This window comes from Hordeum vulgare, chromosome 1H (assembly GCF_904849725.1).
Source record: "Hordeum vulgare subsp. vulgare chromosome 1H, MorexV3_pseudomolecules_assembly, whole genome shotgun sequence".
Lineage (NCBI taxonomy): Eukaryota > Viridiplantae > Streptophyta > Magnoliopsida > Poales > Poaceae > Hordeum > Hordeum vulgare.
The window spans coordinates 512,383,714-512,409,648 of record NC_058518.1 but is presented as its reverse complement, the minus strand read 5'-3'; the positions used below and the strand labels follow the sequence as shown (position 1 = coordinate 512,409,648).

General features: G+C 47.9%; 4 protein-coding genes across 6 annotated transcripts; 1 reads left to right on the top strand and 3 right to left on the bottom strand.

The window, feature by feature from the left end:
- The first annotated feature begins 7,153 nt into the window (after positions 1–7,153).
- LOC123452400 (lysine-specific demethylase JMJ703-like) lies at positions 7,154–14,828 on the top strand. Of its 2 annotated transcripts, none has more exons than XM_045129051.1 (12): positions 7,154–7,495; positions 8,732–9,099; positions 9,203–9,286; positions 9,357–9,434; positions 9,549–9,980; positions 10,257–10,481; positions 10,614–10,775; positions 11,175–11,543; positions 11,620–13,210; positions 13,411–13,514; positions 13,595–13,792; positions 14,367–14,828. In XM_045129051.1, exons 2-12 carry the CDS (start codon positions 8,734–8,736, stop codon positions 14,619–14,621), a joined length of 3,864 nt encoding a protein of 1,287 aa, XP_044984986.1. In that variant the 5' UTR covers positions 7,154–7,495; positions 8,732–8,733; the 3' UTR covers positions 14,622–14,828. The 2 variants fall into 2 exon arrangements, with proteins under 2 accessions (XP_044984986.1, XP_044984993.1); XM_045129058.1 differs by having other exon boundaries at positions 7,154–7,499.
- A 999-nt stretch (positions 14,829–15,827) lies between these two features.
- LOC123452389 (AAA-ATPase At3g50940-like) lies at positions 15,828–17,833 on the bottom strand. Its single transcript, XM_045129040.1, has 2 exons — positions 16,745–17,833; positions 15,828–16,587 (listed from the first exon to the last, which is right to left on the bottom strand). The coding sequence occupies exons 1-2, from the start codon at positions 17,717–17,719 to the stop codon at positions 16,042–16,044; spliced, it is 1,521 nt and encodes a 506-aa protein (XP_044984975.1). The 5' UTR covers positions 17,720–17,833; the 3' UTR covers positions 15,828–16,041.
- A 2,435-nt stretch (positions 17,834–20,268) lies between these two features.
- LOC123452371 (AAA-ATPase At3g50940-like) lies at positions 20,269–25,751 on the bottom strand. Of its 2 annotated transcripts, none has more exons than XM_045129024.1 (2): positions 24,734–25,751; positions 20,269–20,936 (listed from the first exon to the last, which is right to left on the bottom strand). In XM_045129024.1, the coding sequence occupies exons 1-2, from the start codon at positions 25,718–25,720 to the stop codon at positions 20,391–20,393; spliced, it is 1,533 nt and encodes a 510-aa protein (XP_044984959.1). In that variant the 5' UTR covers positions 25,721–25,751; the 3' UTR covers positions 20,269–20,390. The 2 variants fall into 2 exon arrangements, with proteins under 2 accessions (XP_044984959.1, XP_044984965.1); XM_045129030.1 differs by lacking the exon at positions 24,734–25,751 and adding an exon at positions 21,073–22,170.
- Positions 24,170–24,727, bottom strand: LOC123422379 (AAA-ATPase At3g50940; the record flags this gene model as incomplete). Its single annotated transcript, XM_045107682.1, has 1 exon — positions 24,170–24,727. A coding segment is annotated over one exon (558 nt), but the record flags the coding sequence as incomplete, so codon positions are not given.
- Positions 25,752–25,935: the final 184 nt, after the last annotated feature.

Here is a 25,935-nt window from a genome sequence, read left to right as displayed (position 1 = left end):
GTCGAGGAAGAGGACGTAAATATATGCAAAGTGCACATGGATCTGAATGTAGCAGACCCGCTGACTAAACCTCTTCCACGGCCAAAACATGATCGACACCAGAACTGTATGGGTGTTAGATTTATTACAATGTAATTCACATGGTGATGTGAGGGCTGGATTATTGACTCTAGTGCAAGTGGGAGACTGTTGGAATTATGCCCTAGAGGCAATAATAAATATAGTTATTATTATAATTCCTGTATCAAGATAATAGTTTATTATCCATGCTATAATTGTATTGAATGAAGACTCATTTACATGTGTGGATACATAGACAAAACACCGTCCCTAGCATGCCTCTAGTTGGCTAGCCAGTTGGTCAATGATAGTCAGTGTCTTCTGATTATGAACAAGGTGTTGTTGCTTGATAACTGGATCACGTCATTGGGAGAATCACGTGATGGACTAGACCCAAACTAATAGACGTAGCATGTTGATCGTGTCATTTTGTTGCTACTGTTTTCTGCGTGTCAAGTATTTATTCCTATGACCATGAGATCATATAACTCACTGACACCGGAAGAATGCTTTGTGTGTATCAAACGTCGCAACGTAACTGGGTGACTATAAAGATGCTCTACAGGTATCTCCGAAGGTGTTAGTTGAGTTAGTATGGATCAAGACTGGGATTTGTCACTCCGTGTGACGGAGAGGTATCTCGGGGCCCACTCGGTAATACAACATCACACACAAGCCTTGCAAGCAATGTAACTTAGTGTAAGTTGCGGGATCTTGTATTACGGAACGAGTAAAGAGACTTGCCGGTAAACGAGATTGAAATAGGTATGCGGATACTGACGATCGAATCTCGGGCAAGTAACATACCGAAGGACAAAGGGAATGACATACGGGATTATACGAATCCTTGGCACTGAGGTTCAAACGATAAGATCTTCGTAGAATATGTAGGATCCAATATGGGCATCCAGGTCCCGCTATTGGATATTGACCGAGGAGTCTCTCGGGTCATGTCTACATAGTTCTCGAACCCGCAGGGTCTGCACACTTAAGGTTCGACGTTGTTTTATGCGTATTTGAGTTATATGGTTGGTTACCGAATGATGTTCGGAGTCCCGGATGAGATCACGGACGTCACGAGGGTTTCCGGAATGGTCCGGAAACGAAGATTGATATATAGGATGACCTCATTTGATTACCGGAAGGTTTTCGGAGTTACCGGGAATGTACCGGGAATGACGAATGGGTTCCGGGAGTTCACCGGGGGGGCAACCCACCCCGAGGAAGCCCATAGGCCTTGGGGGAGACACACCAGCCCTTAGTGGGCTGGTGGGACAGCCCACAAGTGCCCTATGCGCCAAGGAGAAGAAAATCAAGACAGAGAAAAAAAAAGGGAGGAGGTGGGAAGGAAGGGGGACTCCCTCCCACCAAACCTAGTCCAACTCGGTTTGGGGGGGGGGGGAGAGTCCTCCCCCTTGGCTCGGCCGACCCCCTTGAGGGTCCTTGGACCCCAAGGCAAGGCCCCCTCCCTCCCACCTATATATACGGAGGTTTTAGGGCTGATTTGAGACGACTTTTTCCACGGCAGCCCGACCACATACCTCCACGGTTTTTCCTCTAGATCGCGTTTCTGCGGAGCTCGGGCGGAGCCCTGCTGAGACAAGGTCATCACCAACCTCCGGAGCGCCGTCACGCTGCCGGAGAACTCTTCTACCTCTCCGTCTCTCTTGCTGGATCAAGAAGGCCGAGATCATCGTCGAGCTGTACGTGTGCTGAACGCGGAGGTGTCGTCCGTTCGGTACTAGATCGTGGGACTGGTCGCGGGATTGTTCGCGGGGCGGATCGAGGGACGTGAGGACGTTCCACTACATCAACCGCGTTCTCTAACACTTCTGCTGTACGGTCTACAAGGGTACGTAGATCACTCATCCCCTCTCGTAGATGGACATCACCATGATAGGTCTTCGTGCGCGTAGGAAAATTTTTGTTTCCCATGCGACGTTCCCCAACAGTAGCATGTTGATCGTGTCATTTTGTTGCTACTGTTTTTTGCGTGTCAAGTATTTATTCCTATGACCATGAGATCATATAACTCACTGACACCGGAAGAATGCTTTGTGTGTATCAAACGTCGCAACGTAACTGGGTGACTATAAAGATGCTCTACAGGTATCTCCGAAGGTGTTAGTTGAGTTAGTATGGATCAAGACTGTGATTTGTCACTCCGTGTGACGGAGAGGTATCTCGGGGCCCACTCGGTAATACAACATCACACACAAGCCTTGCAAGCAATGTAGCTTAGTGTAAGTTACGGGATCTTGTATTACGGAACGAGTAAAGAGACTTGTCGGTAAACGAGATTGAAATAGGTATGCGGATACTAACGATCGAATCTCGGGCAAGTAACATACCGAAGGACAAAGGGAATGACATACGGGATTATATGAATCCTTGGCACTGAGGTTCAAACGATAAGATCTTCGTAGAATATGTAGGATCCAATATGGGCATCCAGGTCCCGCTATTGGATATTGACCGAGGAGTCTCTCGGGTCATGTCTACATAGTTCTCGAACCCGCAGGGTCTGCACACTTAAGGTTCCACGTTGTTTTATGCGTATTTGAGTTATATGGTTGGTTACCGAATGTTCTTCGGAGTCCCGAATGAGATCACGGACGTCACGAGGGTTTCCGGAATAGTCCGGAAACGAAGATTGATATATAGGATGACCTCATTTGATTACTGGAAGGTTTTCGGAGTTACCGGGAATGTACCGGGAATGACGAATGGGTTCCGGGAGTTCACCGGGGGGGGGGGGGGGGGGCAACCCACCCCGGGGAAGCCCATAGGCCTTGAGGGTGGCACACCAGCCCTTAGTGGGCTGGTGGGACAACCCAAAAGGGCTCTATGCGCCAAGAAGAAAAAATCAAGAGAAAAAAAAAGGAGGAGGTGGGAAGGAAGGGGGACTCCCTCCCACCAAACCAAGTCCAACTCGGTTTGGGGGGGGGAGTCCTCCCCCCTTGGACTCGGCCGACCCCCTTGGGGCTCCTTGAGCCCCAAGGCAAGGTCCCCTCCCTCCCACCTATATATACAGAGGTTTTAGGGCTGATTTGAGACGTTTTTCCCACGGCAGCCCGACCACATACCTCCACGGTTTTTCCTCTAGATCGCGTTTCTGCGGAGCTTGGGCGGAGCCCTGCTGAGACAAGGTCATCACCAACCTCCGGAGCGCCGTCACGCTGCCGGAGAACTCTTCTACCTCTCCGTCTCTCTTGCTGGATCAAGAAGGCCGAGATCATCGTCGAGCTGTACGTGTGCTGAACGCGGAGGTGCCGTCCGTTCGGTACTAGATCGTGGGACTGATCGCGGGATTGTTCGCGGGGCGGATCGAGGGACGTGAGGACGTTCCACTACATCAACCGCGTTCACTAACGCTTCTGCTGTACGATCTACAAGGGTACGTAGATCACTCATCCCCTCTCGTAGATGGACATCACCATGATAGGTCTTCGTGCGCGTAGGAATTTTTTTGTTTCCCATGCAACGTTTCCCAACATTTACATCATGCTTTCATGTTGATATTTATTGCTTTATGGGCTGTTATATTACTTTGTGGTACCATATTTATGCCTTTTCTCTCTTATTTTGCAAGGTTTATTTGAAGAGGGAGAATCCAGGCAGCTGGAATTCTGGACTGAAAAAGGAGCAAATCTTAGTCCACTATTCTGCACATCTCCAAATGCCCTGAAAAGTTACGTGGAATTTTTTGGGATTATATAAAAAATACTGGGCGAAAGAAGTACCAGAGGGGGGCTGCCAGGGCGCCACAAGCCCTGCCACCGCCACCCCCCTCGTGGCGGAGTGGGGGCTTGTGGGCTCCCTGACGGCCCACTAGCCCCCTCTTTTGCTATATGAAGGGTTTTGGTCCAGAAAAAAAAATTCACTCGGGAGCTTTTTCGTGGTTTCGCCGCCGCCACGAGGCGGAACTTGAGCTGATCCAATCTAGAGCTTCGGCAGGACGATCCTGTCGGGGAAACTTCCCTCCCGGAGGGGGAAATCATCGTCATCGTCATCACCAACACTCCTCTCATCGGAGGGGAGGCATCTTCATCAACATCTTCATCAGCACCATCTCCTCTCCAATCCCTTCATCTCTTGTAATCAATCTCCATCTCACGACTCCGATTGGTACTTGTAAGGTTGCTACTAGTGTTGATTACTCTTTGTAGTTGATGCTAGTTGGATTACTTGGTGGAAGAGTTTATGTTCAGATCCTTGATGCTATTCATTACACCTCTGATCATGATTATGATTATGTTTTGTGAGTAGTTACTTTTGTTCCTGAGGACATGGGACAAGTCATGTTAATAATAGTCATGTGAATTTGATATTCGTTCGGTATTTTGATATGTTGTATGTTGTCTTTTCCTCAAGTGGTGTTATGTGAACGTCGACTACATAACACTTCACCATAACTGAGCCTAGAGGAAGGCATTGGGGAGTAGTAAGTAGATGATGGGTTGCTGGAGTGACAGAAGCTTAAACCCCAGTCTATGCGTTGCTTCGTGAGGGGCTGATTTGGATCCACTAGTTTAATGCTATGGTTAGACTTTGTCTTAATTCTTCTTTTATAGTTGCGGATGCTTGCGAGAGAGGTTAATCATAAGTGGTATGCTTGTCCAAGTAAGGGCAGTACCCAAGCGCCGGTCCACCCACATATCAAACTATCAAAGTAACGGACCCGAATCATATGAACATGATGAAACTAGCATGACAGAAATTCCCGTGTGTCCTCAGGAGCGTTTTCCCTCCTATAAGACTTTGTTCAGGCTTGTCCCTTGCTACAAAATGGATTGGGCCACTTGCTGCACCGTTGCTACTACTTGTTACTTGTTACTTTTTGCTTGCTACGTTTCACCTCGCTACACAATCACTTGTTACCGCTACTTTCAGTGCTTGCAGTTATTACCTTGCTGAAAACCGTTTACCAGAGCCTTCTGCTCCTCGTTGGGTTCGACACTCTTGCTTATCGAAAGGACTACGATTGATCCCCTATACTTGTGGGTCATCAAACCTCTTCCCGCACCTCTCCCAACACCTCTCCCAGCAACACTTGTTCCAAATTGAGCAGCATTAGCACCTCTCCCAACACCTCTTCCAGCAGCTCTTCCACATCCTCTTCCACCACCTCTTCCTACACCTCCTCTTCTAGCTGTTGGTGCTGGTGTAGGAGCTGGATCAGAAGCTCTTGGTGGTGGTGTAGGAGCACCAACAACAGATGAATTCCTCGCAGTAGGTTTGCATAAACATGAAAATTAGTTAGCAAATAGTACACATATGTAATTTATAAGGAAAAACTAACATACACAAAACATATGTAATTTATAAGGAAAAACTAACATACACAAATGCAAGGGGCATTACTACATATTTGTTCTTCCTCAAAGCCAACTCAGGCTTCAACTGTTTGATGCAGCTTGTGTACCTATGGCCTTGGAGTCCACAATTGCCACATGTTATAGTCCCCATTCTTGATGTGTCCTTTGGCTTTGGAAGTACAAATATCCCCTTGATTCTCTTCTCTTTCTTTATTCCCCTCTTCACTTAAAATGCAGGTGGTTCAATGTGTGGACCAGGGGTTCTTGTCCAATCATGCGCACCAGGAACTTGATAAATCATTGGTTCATAAGCTGCCACATATAATTGTTTCTTGAAGAATTTGCTGACACAATCTCCTGGAAATCTTGTTCCCTTGTTTATTGCCGAGATGGCATGGTTACATGGGATACCACTAAGGTCCCATTTTCCGCAACCACATGTGTGAAGTTCCAAGTTCACATCATGTGTTTGCTATCCACTAGTAACTTGCCATAAGTCCACAGCAATTGCAATATTTGGCCCTCTCCTTCTCAACCTCTAGCTTCTCAGTGTAATGGGTTCGAGCCGGAATCGTCCTAGCTAGTCAAAGTGCGGGCACGCGCCGATTTGACAGCGTGTCACCTAGCTTGCGGACCAGTTTCTCTGTCAATACGTGTAAACACCGATTTTAGCCTTTTTTTGTAACGCCTCTCCCTAGAGTTGGTACTGAACTGCGAAAATTACCAGCCTTGGTACCAATCTGCTCGAAATGCTCCAATTATGATAATTCTGTGCAATTAGAGCATCTACAGCCACACATGGCTATTTTCATCCCTCAAACGCCTACGAAAGCACCCGGTTAGTGTCAGGGCGTGTCTGTTTTGACCCCTCATTTTTCTTGCAAAATAATCACACCCCCTACTTTGAACCCCCACTATTGTTGTTTTATACAAACATTTGATCGAACACTCTATGTGCGACACCGTTGGAGATGTGTAGAACATGCACAACAACAACATCATTCCGAATCGGGGCACCGACCGGCAACAAATGCGCGGGCGCAGGCTGCAACATGCACGCAAAGGGAGAGAGTTGCCACCTGCACTGCACTCGAACGGGAGAAAAGGCACGCCCGGCGGCTGCACGCGGCGCTGGCCGCCTGCTGTGGCTCCAGCGCGACGCGGGCGAGCTCAGGTGCGGTGCATGCAATGTCACTGGCAGGGCGTGAGCTACGGGGGAGGTGCGGCACGGGCGGGCTCATGTGCGACATGGGCAACAACTGCAGCACGACGCAGGCGAATTCCTCGTCGACACAGGCTCGATGATGGTTTTCTCGAGTCGCTGTATGTGGGACCGTGTTGAAAGCGCGGGCGTGACCCCTCATATTGTCCTCATATTTGAGACAGGTTCAAGGAATGCCGGCCAGTCCGGTCGTTTAGGAATAAAATGGAGGAGTCTGGTTGGGTCACTAATTTTTTATCAGGCACCGATCGGATGAACGTTTCAGACATTAGAAATTGAGAAGGAGAAAATAGGAGGTACGGCTGTAGATGCCATACCTTTAGAAATTGAGAAGGAGAAAAGAGCAAAAAAAAAGTCCCTCTCATAGGGACTTCTTCCTTTAGTCTCAAATACCCCATTTTAGTTTCTAAAAGTCTCTTCTGTTTTTACACCAAAAAGTCCGTCAAAAGAAACACCGCCTTACCTCTTCTATGGGCTTGCTTTTCTGTGGGCTGGGTGGTGGAATCCACCACCACGGAGACGGAGGGAGGAGGGGAGGGGATAGCCCTGCCCCTCTCTGTGCATGTGCTGGCTGCTGCCATAAATGACCCCCTCTCCCACAGCAAGGAACAAGCATACAACAAGCAAGCAAGCAAGCAAAAAAGGGGCTTCGGATTTGTGGCTGGGGAAAGCAAAGAAACAACACAACAAAAACTAACAACAACAACTGGTAATTGATTGCAACTACTCTCTACTCCGGGGGTTTCCTTCCCTTTCCTCCCCGGATTCGGCATCCTCACCATCATCGATCCATCGATCTGGTTCTGGCGCCGGCCGAAAACCTAACAACCTCTCCATGAACGACCGACCATTGAACCGGGCCTGACAGGCAGCAAGAACGAACCTACTGCTGGCGGTAGGTAAATCCATCCCATCCCGTCCTTGTCCTCCTGCTTAATCTTAGTTTCCTGGGTGGATTGGGGGATGGATCTTCCCCCTTCTGCTTTTATTTTATTTGTTTGTTTATAAATATCTGGGTGGATTAGGTGTTATCTGCAGTAGATCTGCCATGTGTGGTCTGTAGATTTGTTGCTAGACTGGAATCCGCCATGGAAATTTCTCGGAGCTCGCTCGCTCGAGGTTCCGTCCATGGTGGTGGTGGTGTCCAAGCATATACCCACGCACAGTAGTATTTTCTTTTTTGGGACAAAAGTCGAGGTAAGACAGGCAGGGAGAACCACCCCCTCACCTGTCAACCACCGACCTCATCCCCCCCTCCCCCTCCCCCTGTCTCTGCCCCACGCCGCCTCGCCCCGCCTCCGCCGCCCACCACGCCGGCCGGCGCGGCCGGAGCCTCTCGGCGAATCGGGTCGGGCAGCTCCCCGATCTGGATTGATTGGGGGTGGATCGGGGGCCTTGTGGACGAATCCGGCAGGTACGGGCTACCCATCCAGCCCACACTGGCCGCTGCTCCATCTGGCCGATTCCCTAGGGTTTGTTCGATCGATTCCGAAGCTGCTTTAGCTTTGCTTCATGTTCCTATTGTTTCTGTTGGATTTGGAAGGGGGCACATCCCATCCCTCGTATTGGTTCAGACACTAACTAACCCTGCCTCTATTCTTTTCTGGAAAATCTATAAATCTGCATGCATACACTGTTGATGGTCTGAATCGATGCATGCTTGCAATACGCACCAGAGTCCCTCTCTTTGTGTAGCCATCAGCAGCCACAGATCCAGTTTTAGTTGTTGTTATGGTGTTGTTATTGTCTATGTTGCGTGTCTGTTGCGGTGGCCGATCTGGGTTAACAGCCCGATGTCTCTGCTCGTCGGCAATGCTCGTTGTGGCCAGCAGCTGCAGCTCTGGTGGCTTATTGTTGCCTATATAGGACTACTGTATTTTTCTTTCATGATGGTGCGGTTGGTTCAACGCTTGAGCTTAGCTGGGCTTCTCGCTCAACAGCAACATGATGCGGATGTATAGATGTGCACCACCCTGATTTTGTTATTTTAAAAGCTGCTAAGCTCTTGTATGGTTATTGTTGCCTTGGTTTGTTACTTGTGGGCATTGTTTGTATGTTCAGCTCAAATATTTGTGATCTCTCTGAGATAACATATGTCCTGATTCAAGTGTATGTTTTTCTTCTGATGCAGTGATGATGGGAACAGAGTGCATAACTACCTCACTCGGCGAGGATCCTGAACCCTCAGTCCCACCTGGATTTGGACCGCCACCTGGATTCGGACCGTTTGCTGCGTTTGCATTGCAAGGAAAAGGAATCCAGAAGAACGCCGAACCTGTTGGTGCTCATCCTAGTCCTGCTCAAGTATTTCAGAATGAGAAGAAACATGTTGAATCCCTGGAAGGCCAGCCCCATTCAGCTCAGAACCGAAACGACACTCACTGTAGTACTTCCGGGAGCCATACGTGTAGGCAATCGTTGCGGAACAGGCCTCCAGTAGACTACAGCCGCTTTGACAGTATGTCAGACGAAGATTCTGATGTCGAAGTAGTAGAAAAGGTTGCACTTGCTAATGTTTTATTTAATACTCTTGTTCTCCAATCAACTGAAGCTCACTATGATCTTAACGCATTCTCACAATATCAAAATATTCTTCTGGCAGGCGGCTGCAAGTTTAGTGAGACGCAGACAGCAGTTACCCAAAGGAGTTTTTCGGGGGTGTGCAGCATGCAGTGACTGTCAAAAGGTTCATATTCATTGCCAAATTGCGTGTTATTTGTATGAAACTGTGGCTTATGTGATATCACATAATGCAGGTTATTGCAAGTTGGAATCCAGCTGGTGCACGGAGACCTGTTCTTGATGAGGCTCCTGTCTTTCATCCTACTGAGGAGGTACCTTACATCTTGTTGCTAACTGCTGTATCGTGCTTTATGTAGTACTGTTGCTTTACTAAATTTATCATTTGCATACTCCAGTCTTATGATATATATCCTGTGGTGTATCAGGAATTCAAAGATACCCTTAAATATATTGAGAGCATACGGCCAACAGCAGAACCATATGGGATTTGCCGTATTGTTCCACCACCTTCGTGGAAGCCGCCGTGCCTTCTTAAAGAGAAGAGTACGTGGGAAAACTCAACATTTTCTACACGGGTGCAAAAGGTTGACAAGCTTCAAAACCGCACATCATCCAAAAAGAGCACAAGAGGTGGAATGATGAAGAAGCGGAGAAAGCTTTCAGAGCCAGAAGAAAACAGTAAGAGATTTGGATTTGAACCTGGACCAGAGCTCACATTGCAGAAATTTCAGAAGTATGCAGATTACTTCAGCGAGCAGTATTTTAAGAAAGATGCATCTATGAATTCACTGCCATCAGTGGAAGATATTGAAGGCGAGTATTGGCGTATAGTGGAAAGTCCCACAGAAGAGATAGAGGTATTGGGTTCTGTTTACCAAAGCACACATATGTCCTTTGCAGTTCGTTGCTTAATTCGAACTTCAGAAAACTCACATGCATAAATCATAAGTTTGTGATATATGTGTCATGGATTATGGTTATTCAGAGTTCTCCTACTTAAGTTTTGTGTTGTGGTTTACATAATTGCATGCAGTCTTACATAATCACAGCACTTGCATTTCTGCCGCTGTAAGTGCTCAAAACTATTTGCCCTGCATTTTGCTTCTTAACTTATTGGAAGGTGTATATTGCAGGTGATCTATGGCGCTGATTTGGAGACGGGATCTTTTGGCAGTGGCTTTCCAAAGTTACCTCCTGAGACAAAATCAGATATTGAGGATAAGTATGCACATTCTGGTTGGAATCTAAACAACTTGCCTCGACTACAGGGCTCAGTTCTTTCTTTTGAGGGTGGTGACATTTCTGGTGTTCTGGTGCCTTGGGTCTATGTTGGCATGTGCTTTTCATCATTCTGCTGGGTAAGAAGCTTGTGATGTTGCTTGCCTATCATGGATTCATCACCGTGTTCTTGTTGTGCTTATTCGTTTAGACTATGCTGGTTCTATATGATCGCACCCTGAGATTACTCTGCAATGTTGTGTTTTAAACAGCATGTTGAAGATCATCATTTATACTCGCTAAACTACTTGCATTGGGGTGCCCCAAAGATGTGGTATGGAGTTCCAGGAAAGGATGCTGTGAATCTGGAATCTGCAATGAGGAAACATCTACCTGACTTGTTTGAGGAGCAACCTGATTTGCTTCACAACCTGGTGAGTGTTTTCTCTTGACTGGCAATTATTAGTTTAATATTTTTCCTATGCTGTACAAGAAGGCCTGTAATCTTTATAGTATCCATCCTTTTCTGACTATGTTTCAAACTTGCTATCACTACCTACCAGGGAATCACGTCCAACTTACATGCTTCTCTAGAATCTTTCTGCTTTGCATTTGTTCCTTGTGTAAAACACTAAAACATGCTAACACATTGATAGAACATGCATGTAAGGTAGTTTCTTTGAGAAGTCATCTAGGGGCTTAGGCAGCACCACAGATAGTTGGCTAGCCAGCTCTTGTTAGAACCCTCACTACTTCAAAGTCTACCTAGTCCCAGGTAACCGTTGCTTGTAATTAAGGTGATCTTTTAGTGACAGCTGCAACTTCTCATGCAGGTTACTCAATTTTCACCATCACTGCTAAAATCTGAAGGAGTACAAGCCTATCGTTGTGTTCAGCGTGAGGGCGAATTTGTCCTGACATTCCCGCGAGCGTACCATGCTGGGTTCAATTGTGGCTTCAATTGTGCAGAAGCTGTTAATGTGGCACCTATTGATTGGTTGCCAGTTGGACAGAATGCTGTAGAGCTTTATCGTGAACAAGCTCGGAAAATTACTGTTTCCCATGATAAGCTGTTGTTGGGGGCTGCAAGAGAAGCAATCAGAGCTCAGTGGGATATCCTATTCCTCAAGAGGAATACTGCTGATAATTTGAGATGGAAAAGTGTATGTGGACCTGATAGCACTATATGCAAATCACTTAAGGTAAATGACAGTGACAATAATAATTTGTAATTTGGTTAAACATGGAATCTTATATTTTTACAACTTATCTGTCTAGGCACGAATCGAGACGGAGTTGGCGCAAAGGCAAAATCTATGTTCCCCATCTCAGTCTAGGAAAATGGATGCTGAGTTTGATTCCGCTGATAGGGAGTGTGCTTTTTGCTACTACGATTTGCATCTTTCTGCTTCTGGCTGTCCATGCTGCCCAGAGAAGTATGCTTGCCTGTTACACGCAAAGCAACTTTGCTCATGTGACTGGGACAAAAGATTCTTCCTATTCCGCTATGATGTCAATGAGCTTAATATCTTGGCTGATGCTTTGGGGGGCAAGTTGAGTGCTGTTCACAGATGGGGTGTCTCTGATCTTGGCTTAAGTTTGAGCTCATGTGTCAAAAGAGAAAAGGTCCAGGATTCCAAGACTGTTCGCAGATCAACTGATGGCCCAAGAAGGTCCTACATGTCACAGGCATCAACAGTATCCTTGGTACCATCCCTTGCTTGCAACGAACAGAAAGATAAAGAAAATAAGATGCCGAGCTTAGCTAGTCCAGAGGCTAATAATGCCTGCCCTTCTGTAGAGCAGAGGAAATTGGGAAATGTTTCACCATCAAAGCAGCCCTCCATGAAGGATGGGCCATCTTGTCCAACAAACAATGACACCAACAGATTGCAATATAATGGAGGGCTTGGAGACCAGAAAAGCTCTGCATCCGTCTTACCAATTTCTTCCAGCCAATCATTTTCTTCGGATGTTGTGACAACACCCTTCAATGCTTCAAGTGAATCCACGAAGAGTGTGCATGGCTTGGCAGTATTGAAAGCGGGTAGAGAATCTTCTTTACAAGCTGGAGAATATAGATCATCACTTGTTGAGCATCATACCAGGTCACCTACTATGATTCATGACGGAACCAACATGAAGCCCTTAGATAGCTCAAACACTTCTCACAGGTTGATTGCATCCGACTCTAATGCAACTCTCTGTCACTCGGACAATCATCATGCACTTATAACACCAGAGACTAAGGCCACAATAATGCTTGAGAAAGGCAACAGCCAGCTCCGTACTGTGTCGAGTCAGCAGTTTAACCAAAATGTTTCATGGACACCAAGTGTGTCACAGGAAGCATCAAGCAGTGTCTTTGTACCCATAGACCCTTCTAGTGTTAAAAATCCACACGTGAGTTTTCCTTCAGCCAGTGTCCATCATGGAAATTTAACTTCCAATCAGCAACCAAACGATGGATGGTTTCAAAGAAAACCTGAATCTCAATCGGCCGTAGAGGTTAGAGCTAGGGGGCATCCACCTGCCACAGCACAACATGCCCATCCATCTGCCGCAGCACAACATGCCCATCCATCTGTCGCAGCACAATATGCCCATCCATCTGTTGTAGCACAACATGCCCATCCATCTTCCGCAGCACAACATACCCATCCATCTGCCGTAGCACACCCTGCTCCAGAAATGCACAACAGGAATGGAGGTCCTGCTCTGGAAATGCACAGCAGGAATGGAGGTCCACAGAGGGGCCCTCGCATAGCAAATGTCGTGCATCGATTCAAATGCTCTGTTGAACCTCTGGAAATTGGCACTGTGTTATCAGGGAGAATGTGGTCTTCAGGCCAAACAATATTCCCCAAAGGTTCGTTGGCTAATAGTTTGATACATCTTTCAGTTGCGGTCAATAATGGAGGATTTCTGTTATCATCCTTGAATGCTGCTGCCTTTACCCATTAAAATGTTACAGATTAGCCAGATTGTTTCTTCGTATATGATTTCTCTCTTAGGCAGTTTCATCTTTTTGTTGCTTTTTGTTAACATGCCATCTCTTTGTAAATGCAGGATTTAAGAGCAGAGTAAAATACTGGAGCATTGTGGATCCAGTTCAAATGGCATACTACTTTTCTGAAATATTAGACGCTGGGTTGCAAGGACCTCTATTTATGGTAAATTCCAGTTTTATACCTACTATACTATCTACTCTTCTTCAGCATCGTTGATATCTTACTACTTGATGCATTTTCAGGTTACTGTAGAGAACTGCCCAGGTGAAATTTTCATCAATGTATCACCTACCAAGTGCTGGAACATGGTCAGAGAGAGGCTGAACATGGAAATACGGAGGCAACTTAGTATGGGAAGGCCTAATGTTCCGACTCCGCAGCCTCCAGGATCCATCGATGGTCTTGAAATGTTTGGGCTCTCATCACCAGAAATAGTCCGGGTGAGACATTGGTGCTTGGCATTCACTTGACTAGTTTCGGGACAAATACCATTATTTTGAAAATGTTATCCCCAGCTTCCTAGTTTTGGGACAAATACCATTATTTTGAAAATGTTATCCCCAGCTTCCTATCCTGGTAGACTGGTTTTAAGAAAGGCTTGCTCCTGCAGTTACATATAATTAGGGATGAGTCCAAACACTAATCCTGTCAGTAATGTCTTTCTTTGGGGTTTGACTTGTACTTACTTGATAATCCCTTAAATTTTTTGTACATATTCTTATAAAGAATAATATTTTATTATTAATAAAACAATCCTACCAGGGCCTCCCCTACAGCTCTCCATAAAAACGAATGTCTTAACAAACAGTGTAGGTGATATGTCAGGCTCTTCTATGATAATCCAAAAGTTTGCAGTTATTGGTCAAAAAACCTAATTCAGGTGCTAAGTTTTCACGATTGCTTAATTGCATGAACGATTGGCACTTAACTAAAGATTTTTCCAGTTATGTTAGTTTGTTGAAGCCATAGGTCACTGGTATTTTTGCAGTAAACTTATCTTCTAATCCTTTACAGGCAATTGAGGTCCGGGATAGAGATCGCATCTGTACAGAGTACTGGAGATACAGGCCTCATGTTGCCACTGGTAATCAACATACCCTACCTCAGAATCCGCCAAGTATTGTTCTGAGGGGGCTCTTCCAGAGAGCTAGCCCAGACGAACTGCGAGCCCTACGAAGTTTACTGGCAAGCAATATCAATCTGGATGATAGGTCCAGGCAGCAGGCCACCCATATGCTTGATGAGGAGATTGCGAAGCAATGGCGCTGACAAGAGTAGATATTAACAGAGTGTTGTATCGTAGATGGCATGATTTTTTCTAGAAGGCAGAGCAAATTTCTTTCTTCTTTTATTCCTATGAGCATGTTGCTCCTTGTGGACAACTGGACATGGCATATCTCAATGCCTTTTCCTGATGTATAAGATCATTCTGTACTGGCCATTTTCAAAGTTGAAATGCCATGAGAATTCTTTCCATTTCTTTTCTGTTACCTGTTCATCTTTTTTCGTTTGCATTTCTTTTCCTGATGATGACATTGATCTTATTCTCTGTTCTTCATAAAGAAACGAACAGCATGAAACGTACCTGTAAACAATTCAGGATTGGTTCCAGTCTGTACCTCGAACCATCGGATTTTATCAGCTTAGTGTTCCCTTTATGATTCTGATCTCCTGCAGTTTTTCTTTTGTACGTCCATGATTCTGATCTCCGTGTTTGCTGTTTTTATATCTTCACAAGATCTGGTTTTCCTTTTTTGTAATTGTTGCTGCACTACTTCTGCTTTGCTGGCCACTTGATTATTCCCAAGGGTAATTTTGCCAGCTTACCTTTCTATATGTAACTGCATGCTTCATTATCTTGAAGTTCATCTTTAAATTTTGTTGCAGAAAAGGTGTCCACTACCGTGGTTAATACTATCTTTCTGATGGCTTGTTCAGGGGATACTTGGAAGGACCTTGTCTTCGAATGGAGACAAATAACACTACACTCGGCCAACTTAGCTTAAGTGCTGCAACTTCTCTTGGGGTTTCTGGTATCACCACCCATCTTTTCTCAGAATTATGAAGATCTAATCTTGTTTGAGTAGTTGCAGCTTATGAGCTATACCTTTGTATTGGCAGCTTATGATCTAATCTGGCAATGTAACTCAGCTGTTTATGTATTGGCATATAGGTTATCTTTACACATATTTGCTGATGTTACTCTGCCCTATTCAGTTCATAGCTGGGGGATAATGCAAGGGCACTATATGCTAATTTTCTGCAGTCATCAAGAACATTATTGGGTGTAGCCGTCCTGCAACCAATCTTTGGCTAACCACTACCAACTAGTTGGGCCTCGCATATTAATTCTAGTCCCAAATTTTATCCTGGCTTGTTCTCTCCATCATCTCATGGCCACTAGCTGGTAACTATGCAGCCTCTGCTTGTCTGAGGGGTGGCTGTGTGTGTAGGGTGACATGGCAATATGTCAGATCTTATGCAAGTTGTCAAGTTACATATATATAACTTATCGCAACAGTACTTACAAAGTTATTTAGAAGCACACTGTTAAGTACAGGTGCGTCGAAAAACTAAAAAACACAATGCTTTTAGCTGTCAAAATGATCGACATATGTTCCAATGGATCTCCTGTAGGACCTATCTACATGGTACACGCAGTCTCTGGTCACCATCACCTTCCGCAATCCTAGTCGCTTCCGTTTTCTGTAAAATCATTCTTCACCACCACCTTTTTGTCATCCTTCTTCTCCTCCACCTGCACACTTTCAGTCTTGATCTCATCAACAGTTTTCTTCTCGTCCACCTGCATACTCTGGGTCTTGATCTCATTGGAGTCTTTCTTCTCCTCCGCCTTCTTACTTTCAGTCCCGATCTCAGTGGCATCATTCTTCTTTAACTTCAGGAGCTCGACAAGATCATGGAGCGCAACATCAGTATCGTCGTTCCTCATCAGAACCTCGGCGACCTCTGCAGGCGTCACTGTCACCTCCTCGATCAGCTCCTCGATCTCTGGGTAGGTGGCATGGTAGTCGATGGAATGGTAGTTGTTGGCAAGGATTCGGAAGGCCTCCGTGGTGCAGTACCCCATGTGGATGTGCATGTCCATCCTGCCAGGCCGCAGGAGTGCCGGGTCGAGACGCTCTTTGTAATTGGTGGTGAAGATGATGATCCTTTCCTCCCCACTTGTCGACCACAAGCCATCAACAAAATTGAGCAGTCCAGACAGTGTGACCTGTGTGTGCAGGCAGCAACAAAATTGTCATCAGCATAGGTACGAAAGTAAGCTGTCAAATTGAGGAGAAACAAAGAGGTTTATGCATATACACATACAAGGTATCCAATGTGTCTCAAAGTTACATTGTCTTCTATCCGCAAACAAAAAAAGTTACCTTGTCTTCTGGCTTCTTTTCTGTAGAATTGGACTTGGAATCCTCCTCGTCATCTTCCTCCCGCTGCTTGAGTTCAATGGTGCAGTCGATGTCCTCAACCACGAGAATGGAACGGTTGGTCATCCCGACGAGAAGCCTCCTGAGGTCCGAGTTGGAATTGACCCCAGTCAGCTCGAGATCGTAGATGTCGAACCTGAGGTGGTTGGCGATGGCGGCGATGAGGCTGGACTTGCCGGTACCTGGCGGGCCGTACAGCAGGTACCCGCGCTTCCATGCCTTACCGATCCTCCTGTAGTAGTCCTTCCTTTTGATGAACCGGTCGAGGTCATCAACAATTGACTGTTTCTGCTTCTGGTCCATGGCGAGGGTGTCGAAGGTGGAGGGGTGCTGGAGGTCAATCGGGGACCACTCGTCGTAGCGCTCGTTCATGTAGATGTTGAGGCTTCTCTCCTGGTCCTTTATGGCCTTGGCCGTGGCGACGATGAACGGGAGGTACTCTTTCAGGGCCTTCTCCTTGTGCCTCTTGTGGAAGCTCACCTCATAGGACCTGACCTCCCGCGCCCCACCGCCGCCGTTGTTCGGGTCGCCACTGACCTCATGGGTGACCAGGCACCAATTGAACTCTGCTCCTTGATACACATCTGCCATCTCCTCGCCCGCCTCCATGCTGACGACCATCTTCTCAGATTCGTCGGTGCTGCTGACGCGCAGGCGCTGCATATTGATGTTGGCGTTGATGCGCGTGGCCAAGTAGGCCTTGACGGCGCTGTAGACGCGGTTGCTGGACCATCCCTCGTTCTCCTCGATGACGATGGTGTGTTGCCACGTCATGCGTGCCCGCAGGCTGCTGAGGGCTGTGGACAGCGCACCCCGCACCTCGGATGGCAGCAGCTCGCTTGCCAGGCTGCGGACGAGCATCAGGGAGGCTGCCAACGAGGCCGCCGTGGCGATGGTCTTGTCATAGGACGGCGCCATGGCCCTTGAAGCTGTGGTGAAATCTCCTTTTTGTGCGAGGGTTGGGTGCTCTGTTTCCTCTGTCCCTGATGTGGAACAGGGGTGAGGGTGTTGTGAATGAAGTGAGTTGTGGTTGGTCTTTTATAGGCGATGGATTGGAGTGGAGTGTGGGGTGGGTGGGGTTGACTGAGTGACTGGTGTTTCTTCCTCTGAAAGGAAGAGGTGTGAATGAATAATAAGAAATGGACTTGGCATGGTCTTCCAGGTTCCAATCACACTTAGCATGATCTAAGGGGTTAGAAAAAGGTAGTAGCCTCACATCACATCAGTAATAAGCAAGCAACTACAGCTTCCTTGGACACTAATTAATTCCCCTGGAAGGGAATCTCCTACTAACACCATGTGATGTTCTGGGAGTATAGTAGTATATACATTTTGAAGCATCAATTGATACTTTTCTCTTTCGAAAAGAAAAGATTCTATGCTAGTTAATGAGCATTTGCTTCTGAATCACTTAAACTTGCTGTTTTTCTGTGCTGTCTACTTTTGTATACGGTAATGTGCCTTTGTTTGGCATTACTACATTCCGTTCCACCCTCAACGCGTGTTGGCTGCCGTCCGCGCGGGTGCTGGAAAAAGGTTGTAGAGTAGCATCACATCTCTTAGCAACTGGAGTAGCGTCCTTCCACATTAATTAGTTCCCCTTCTGTGGGTCTGAAAACTGGCACTTACTATTACGGGTGTGGTAGCAGTTGTATATATCCTGAGGTATCAATTTGTTATTTTCTAATTATAACGAGTATTTTGCATCTGAATCATCTACTGAGCAATATTTTCCATGGATTCGTTTCAGATGGACCGCGGAGTTGTTAAAGCGAGTGGTGTGTGTCACTAACTCTGCTTCCTTGGCATCCAAGTTCCTTTCTTGTGTGGGATGGCACTTGTCATTTTTCCTGGAAAAATATTCATCAGTTTTCTCGAAAGAAGCACAAGTTTCCTTCCTTCCTTCCTGGTACGTAGACAACAAACACGCCATAACAGAAAATGCAGGTGCTGTGCAGATCATCCTTGCCGCCTACTCCTTCTACCACTTGTCATTTTCTGCTGTGTGAACTGGTGCGTGTGCTGTCCATCCATTCTTGTATATAGCGCTATGCTTTTGCTTGCCATTACTTTCCATTCCACGATAGCTCCTCACTCTTGTATATAGTGCTATGCTTTGGCTTGTCATTACTTTCCTTTCCACGCTAGCTAGCTCACGCGCACGGACCAAGACCCATCCACGTCGTGCAACTGAAACAATAAGTGCCAAATATATGCCTCATGGATGACTCCAGTGTCTGGATGGATGGCTACTGGTATATGTGGAGAAAGTGATGATGAGGTTGCGTTACCATCGTGTTGACTGTCCAGGTCGGTGCACGTGTTTTTTTGTTTTTTTTGCGTCACCTGATGGACCGCCCTGAACGTCAGTCAGTTAGTATATTCAAAGAGAATACTTGCTTTTTTGCTCATATTACTCTGCTCTATTCACTTTATAGCTTGGGCCTTGGGGGATAATCTGAGGGCACTGTATGCTAATTTCCTGCATGTGATCAAGAATATTATTGGGTTTATCCATCACACAATCAGTATCTGCTTAAGCACTACCAACTAGTTGGCTATATGCAACGGCGTTCTTTGTTTGCTCTGCCATATCAATCCTAGTATCAAACTTTATCCTGGCTTGTTCTCTCCATAATCTCATGGTCACTAGCAGGTAACTATGCTTGTGTCAGCTCACCGTCGGCTTCCGCACTCCCTAGTGTCTTTCATTTTCAGTAAAATATTTTCACCAACGTCTCTTTGCCATCTTTCTCCTCCTTCACTTGCACACTTCCAGTCTTGATCTCATGGACATCTTTCTTCTCAATCTCGCCCATCCGCATACTCTCGGTCTTCCTTACCAAAAGGTAACACCCCATTAGTCACTCATTGATTCTTTTCTTTTTCTTCTGCTAAGTACAAGTGCTGCTGGCTGGGGTTCTTCGTTTGGCCAGATTCATAAAGCGCCCGTGGAAAAGCTACTTTGCTTTCTTCGCATCCAAGTTTCTTCCTTGGTCAATTAGCTTCTCGAGAGAAAGCAGCAGGAGAAGAAAGTATGCAGGTGCGTTTTCCTTGCGTCCTACTACTCTTCCTCGCTGCGTGTGCTACGGTGTATTATGCACACATTATGCGCACCTTTTTAGTTTGTCAAACTTCATTCTACCGTCATTCATTTCCACGGCCTGCTCTGACCAAAGATCGATCGACGTATAGGCGTGGTGATGTCGTCGCAGCTATACGCTTTGTGACTCCAGTGGCTGGCTGCTCGTGTCCTTTTGGGGGAGAAGTGATGAGATTACTACTCATACAGCTTTATCTATCTGGCTAATTAAGTAGAGTGTGGATCGTTCCTTGTCAGTAGCTAGCATCATCCTGCCAATATCTTATGGGACATGTCCAGTTTGCATCTATGTAACTTGTTGCAACAGCACTTGAATAATTATTTAGAAGCACACTGTGTTAAGTTAAATACAGGTGCACGGAACTACTCCAGACAATGTGATTTTATTAGGTGTCAAAATGATCAACATATGTTCCAATGGATCTCCCGTAGGACCTATCTAATTGGTACGCGCGTAGTCTCTGGTCACCGTCAGCTTCCCCACTCCTAGCCGCTTCCGTTTTCTGTGAAATCATTCTTCACAACCACCTTTTTGTCATTTTTCTTCCCCTCCACCTGCACACATTCAGTCTTGATCTCAGCAACAACTTTCTTCTCGTCCACCTGCATACTCTGGGTCTTGGTCTCATTGGTGTCTTTCTTCTCCTCCGCCTGTTTACTTTCAGTTTCGATCTTAGTGGCATCTATCTTCTTTAACTTCAGGAGCTTGACAAGATCATGGAGCGCAGCATCAGTGTCGTCGCTCCTCATGAGGACCTCGGCGACCTCTGCAGGCGTCACCGTCACCTCCTCGATCAGCGCCTCGATCTCCGGATAGGCGACATGGTAGTCGATGGAATGGTAGTTGTTGGCAAGGATCCGGAAGGCCTCTGTGGTGCAGTACCCCATGTGGATGTGCATGTCCATCCTGCCCGGCCGCAACAACGCCGGGTCGAGACGCTCCTTGTAGTTGGTGGTGAAGATGATGATCCTTTCCTCCCCACTCGTCGACCACAAGCCATCAACAAAATTGAGCAGCCCAGACAACGTGACCTGTGTGTGCAGGCAGCAACCAAATTAGTTTGTCATCAGCATAGGTAAGAAAGAAAGCTGTCGAAAATTGAGGAGAAGCAGAGACGTTTATGTATACATAGGAGTATAAGGTATTCCTTCTGAAATCAAAGTTTACCTTGTCTTCTGCCTTCTTCTTCTCTGTAGGATTCGACTTGGTGGCATGTTCCTCGTCTTCTTCCTCCCGCTGCTTGAGTTCAATGGTGCAGTCGATGTCCTCGACCACGAGAATGGACCGGTTGGTCATCCCGACGAGAAGCCTCCGGAGGTCGGAGTTGGAGTCGACCCCGGTGAGCTCGAGGTCGTAAATGTTGAACCTGAGGTGGTTGGCGATGGCGGCGATGAGGCTGGACTTGCCGGTGCCCGGCGGGCCGTACAGCAGGTACCCGCGCTTCCATGCCTTGCCGATCCTCCTGTAGTAGTCCTTCCTCTTGATGAACCGGTCGAGGTCGTCGACAATTGACTGTTTCTGCTTCCTGTCCATGGCGAGGGTGTCGAAGGTGGAAGGGTGCTGGAGGTCGATGGGCGACCACTCGTCGCCGTACTCGTTCATGTAGATGCTGAGGCTCCGCTCCTGGTCCTTGATGGCCTTGGCCGTGGCGACGATGAACGGGAGGTACTCTTTCAGGGCCTTCTCCTTGCTCCTCTTATGGAAGCTCACCTCGTATGACCTGACCTCCCGTGCGCCGCCGCCATTGTTGGGGTCGCCCTTCACCTCCCGGGTGACCAGGCACCACCTGAACTCCACTCCCTCGTACAAATCCACCATCTCCTCCCCGGCCTCCATGCTGACCACCATCTTCTTGGCGTCCTCCTCGGTGCTGCTGACGCGGAGGCGCTGCATGGAGAGGTTGGCGCTGGTGCGCGTGGCGAGGTAGGCCTTGACGGCGCCGTAGACGCGGTTGCCGGACCACCCCTCCGTCTCCTCGATGACGATGGTGTGCTGCCACGTCATGCGGGAGCGCAGGCTGGCGAGGGCCGAGGACAGCGCGTCGCGGAGCTCGGACGGCAGCAGCTCGCTCGCCAGGCTGCGGACGAGCATCAGGGAGGCCGCCAGCGAGGCCGCCGTGGCGATGGTCTTGTCGTACGACGGCGCCATGGCTCTTGAAGCTCTGTTTTCTTCTCGTGTGAGGGACTGAGGGTGGGTTGGTGGCTCTGGTTCCGTCTGTGTTCCTGATGTAGAAGAGTGTGTGTGTGTGTTGAATGAGCTGGGGATCTGGGGTGGGTGAGTGGTGATTTTTATAGGCGATGGATCGGACTGGGGTGTGGGGTGGGTGAGGTTGACTGACTGACTGAATAATTAATGGTTAGCAAAAGGTTGTAGAGTAGCGTCACATCACATGATTAATCAGCAACTAGCTTCCTTTGGACACTACATAATTAATTCCCCTTGAAGTGAAGCTCCTGCTTACGGCAGATTATTCATGCAGCCTGTAATTACCGGCACCTACTAACCATGTGGTGTTCTGGGATAATAGGAGCAGTATATATTTGGAAGCATCAATTGATTCTTCACTTTTCTCTTTCTTTTGAAAAAATAAGATTCTTTGCTAGTTAATGAGCATTTGCATCTGAATCACTTAAACTTGTTGAGCTAGACATGGCGGAAAATCACTTTTGCTTCGATACACCCTTAATAAAACGTAGAAGGGAAAATATATACCCACGTCGTATTATACAATATTTACACTACAGACATACGTATACCCACCTCGTATTGCATACAATATGAGGTCGGTATACGTTCTTCTTTGTATGTTTTGTGCGGGTGTACCGAAGCACACCTGGGCGGAAAATTCAGTTCCTGCCTATTGCTTCTACTGCCATTTCCCCCCTGTCCCCTGTCTACATTTGCATACGGCACTGTGCCTTTGTTTGTCATCGCTACATTCCGTTCCACCGCCCGCATGGATGCTGGAAAAGGTAGCAGAGTAGCATCACATCACGTACTAAGCAACTGGGGTAGCTTCCTTCCACGCTAATTAATTCCCCGTGTGTGCATAAGGTAGATTGTTGATGCCCACCTACTATTCCTAGCAGTATATGCTCCGAGTCTGAGACATCAATTGGTTCTTTGGTAATTAACCAGCATTTGCATCTGAATCACCTACTAAACATGATTTTTTTTTCCGTGGATTCGTTTCAGATGGACGGCGGGAAGTCGTAAAGCGAGCGGCGTGTGTCATGAGCTCTGCTTCCTTGGCATCCAAGTTGGTCTCTTATGTGGGATTGCGCTTTCTTTTTGGCGGGGAAAGAAAATACATACATACATATATAGTTGCGCGGCGCAAGTTTTTTTGTTTTCAAAAAAGCAGAATACGTGGACACAGCACACAGCATAACAGAAAATGTAGGTATATCATCCTTGCTGCCTACTCCTTCCTCTACTACCTGTCATTTTCTGTTGGGTGTGCACCGTTTCCTGTGCCGTCCGTTCTTGATTTTGCTTGTCATTACTTGATTTTGATTGCTATTACACCGTCCGTTTTCTGTTAGAGTACTATGCTTTCGTTTGCCATTACTTTCCTTTCCACGCTAGCTAGCACGGACCAAAACCCGTCCACGTCGTACAACTGAAACAATAGGCGCCAAAATGGATGGCTACTGCTGTCTGTGGAGAAAGTGATGATGATGTGATGAGGTTACGTTACCATCGTGTCGACCGTCCAGGTCGGTGCACGGATAATGTGAGGGCACTGTATGCTAACAATCTGCATGTCATCAAGAACATCGTTGGGTTTATCACTTATAGCGATCTGAGATTTTATCCTGGCTCGTTCTCTCCGTGATTTCTGCGCGCGCCCGTCTTCTCCAAAAGCTCTGCGCCTGTGTGTAGAGTCGCATAGCTCTGTTGGGCAATACCTTATGCAAGATTTTAAGGTGCACGTATGTAACTTTGTGCAACACTGCTTACAAAATCATCTAGAAGCACACTGTCTCAAGCACAGGCGCGCCTCCTCACTACTCCTATTAGTTGTCAAAATGAGACGTTCCAATGGGTCTCCTTTTAGGACCTAGCTATGTACTACGTACATGGTACGCGCAGTCTCTGGTGACCATGCATGCATCAGCTTACGCACTCCTAGCCGCTTCCGTTTTCTGTGAACTCATTCTTCAGCACAACCTCTTTTGTCATCTTTCTTCTCCTCCACCTGCACACTTTCAGGTCCTAGAGCCCCGTCGCCACCGGGAGCCGCCGCCCCGGGCGCCGCCGTCTAGGCCCTAGAGCCCCGTCGCGACCGGGAGCCGCCGCCCCGGTAGCCGAAGCCGCCGCCGCCCCGGTAGCCGCCGTCCATCTCCACACTTTCAGTCTTGATTTCATCATCACCATCTTTCTTGCCGTCCACCCCCATACTCCCTGTCTTTGTTTCGTTGGTGTCTTTCTTCTCTCCTGCCTGCATGCTCTCTTTCTTGGTCTCAGTGGCGTCTTTCTTCTTTAACCTCAGGAGCTCGACAAGATCATGGAGCGCAACGTCAGTGTCGTCGTTCCTCATCAGAACCTCCGCGACCTCTGCGGGGGTCACCGACACCTCCTCGATCAGCCCCTCGATCTCTGGATAGGTGGCGGCATGGTAGTCGATGGAATGGTAGTTGTTGGCAAGGATCCGGAAGGCCTCCGTGGTGCAGTACCCCATGTGGATGTGCATGTCCATCCTGCCAGGCCGCAGGAGTGCCGGGTCGAGGCGCTCCTTGTAGTTGGTGGTGAAGATGATGATCCTCTCCTCCCCACTGGTAGACCACAAACCATCCACAAAATTGAGCAGCCCAGACAATGTTACCTTGTCTTCTGCCTTCTTCTTCTGTGTAGGATTGGACGTGGTGGCATGTTCTTGGTCGGTTTCCTCCCGCTGCTTGAGTTCGATGGTGCAGTCGATGTCCTCCACCACGAGAATGGATCGGTTGGTCATCCCGACGAGAAGCCTCCTGAGGTCGGAGTTGGAGTCGACCCCGGTGAGCTCGAGATCGTAGATGTCGAACCTGAGGTGGTTGGCGATGGCGGCGATGAGGCTGGACTTGCCGGTGCCAGGCGGGCCGTATAGAAGGTACCCTCGCTTCCACGCCTTTCCGATCCTCCTGTAGTAGTCCTTCCTTTTGATGAACCTGTCGAGGTCATCAACAATGGCCTTCTTCTCCTTCATGTCCATGGCGAGGGTGTCGAAGGTGGAGGGGTGCTGGAGGTCGATGGGGTTCCACTCGTCGCCGTACTCGTTCATGTAGATGTTGAGGCTCCGGTCCTGGTCCTTGATGGCTTTGGCGGTGGCGACGATGAAGGGCAGGTACTCTTTGAGGGCCTTCTCCTTGTGCCGCTTGTGGAAGCTGAGCTCGTAGGACCTGACCTCCCGCGCCCCGCCGTTGCCGTTGGGGTCGCCCTTCACCTCCCGGGTCACCAGGCACCACCTGAACTCCGTCCCCTCGTATACGTCCGACATTTCCTCGCCGGCCTCCATGCTGACCACCATCTTGCTGTCGGGCCCCTCCTCGTCGGCGCTGCTGACGCGCAGCCGCTGCATGGCGAGGTTGGCGCTGGTTCGCGTGGCGAGGTAGGCCTTGACGGCGCCGTAGACGCGGTTGCCGGACCACCCCTCCGTCTCCTCGATGACGATGGTGTGCTGCCACGTCATGCGGGAGCGGAGGCTGGCGAGGGCCGAGGAGAGCGCGTCGCGCACCTCGGACGGCAGCAGCTCGTTGGCGAGGCTGCGGACGAGCATGAGGGACGCCGCCAGCGAGGCCGCCGTCGCGATGGTCTTGTCGTACGACGGCGCCATGGCCTTCTTCTACTGTCTTTGTTTGTGTGTGCACTCTGTTCCTGATGGGGATGGGGATGGGGAAGGGGAACAGGGGTGTGATGGAGGGAGGAAATGTGGGTGTGTGTGTGTGTGTTGAATTGGGGTTGGGGATATAAGCTTTTATAGGCAGCGAGTGTGGGGGTGGGTGGTGAACCGACTTATAAGTGGTGTCTTGGTCTGGAAGGAAGAGGTCC

Coding starts and splice junctions, on each gene's coding strand:
- LOC123452400 (XM_045129051.1), top strand. CDS start 8,734: ATGATGGGAACAGAGTGCATAACTACCTCACTCGGCGAGGATCCTGAA. Junction 13,211..13,410: donor CCAAACAATATTCCCCAAAG/GTTCGTTGGCTA, acceptor TTGTAAATGCAG/GATTTAAGAGCAGAGTAAAA. Junction 13,793..14,366: donor CATCACCAGAAATAGTCCGG/GTGAGACATTGG, acceptor AATCCTTTACAG/GCAATTGAGGTCCGGGATAG.
- LOC123452389 (XM_045129040.1), bottom strand. CDS start 17,719: ATGGCGCCGTCCTATGACAAGACCATCGCCACGGCGGCCTCGTTGGCA. Junction 16,588..16,744: donor AAAAGAAGCCAGAAGACAAG/GTAACTTTTTTT, acceptor CTGCACACACAG/GTCACACTGTCTGGACTGCT.
- LOC123452371 (XM_045129024.1), bottom strand. CDS start 25,720: ATGGCGCCGTCGTACGACAAGACCATCGCGACGGCGGCCTCGCTGGCG. Junction 20,937..24,733: donor AGAAGAAGGCAGAAGACAAG/GTAACATTGTCT, acceptor CTGCACACACAG/GTCACGTTGTCTGGGCTGCT.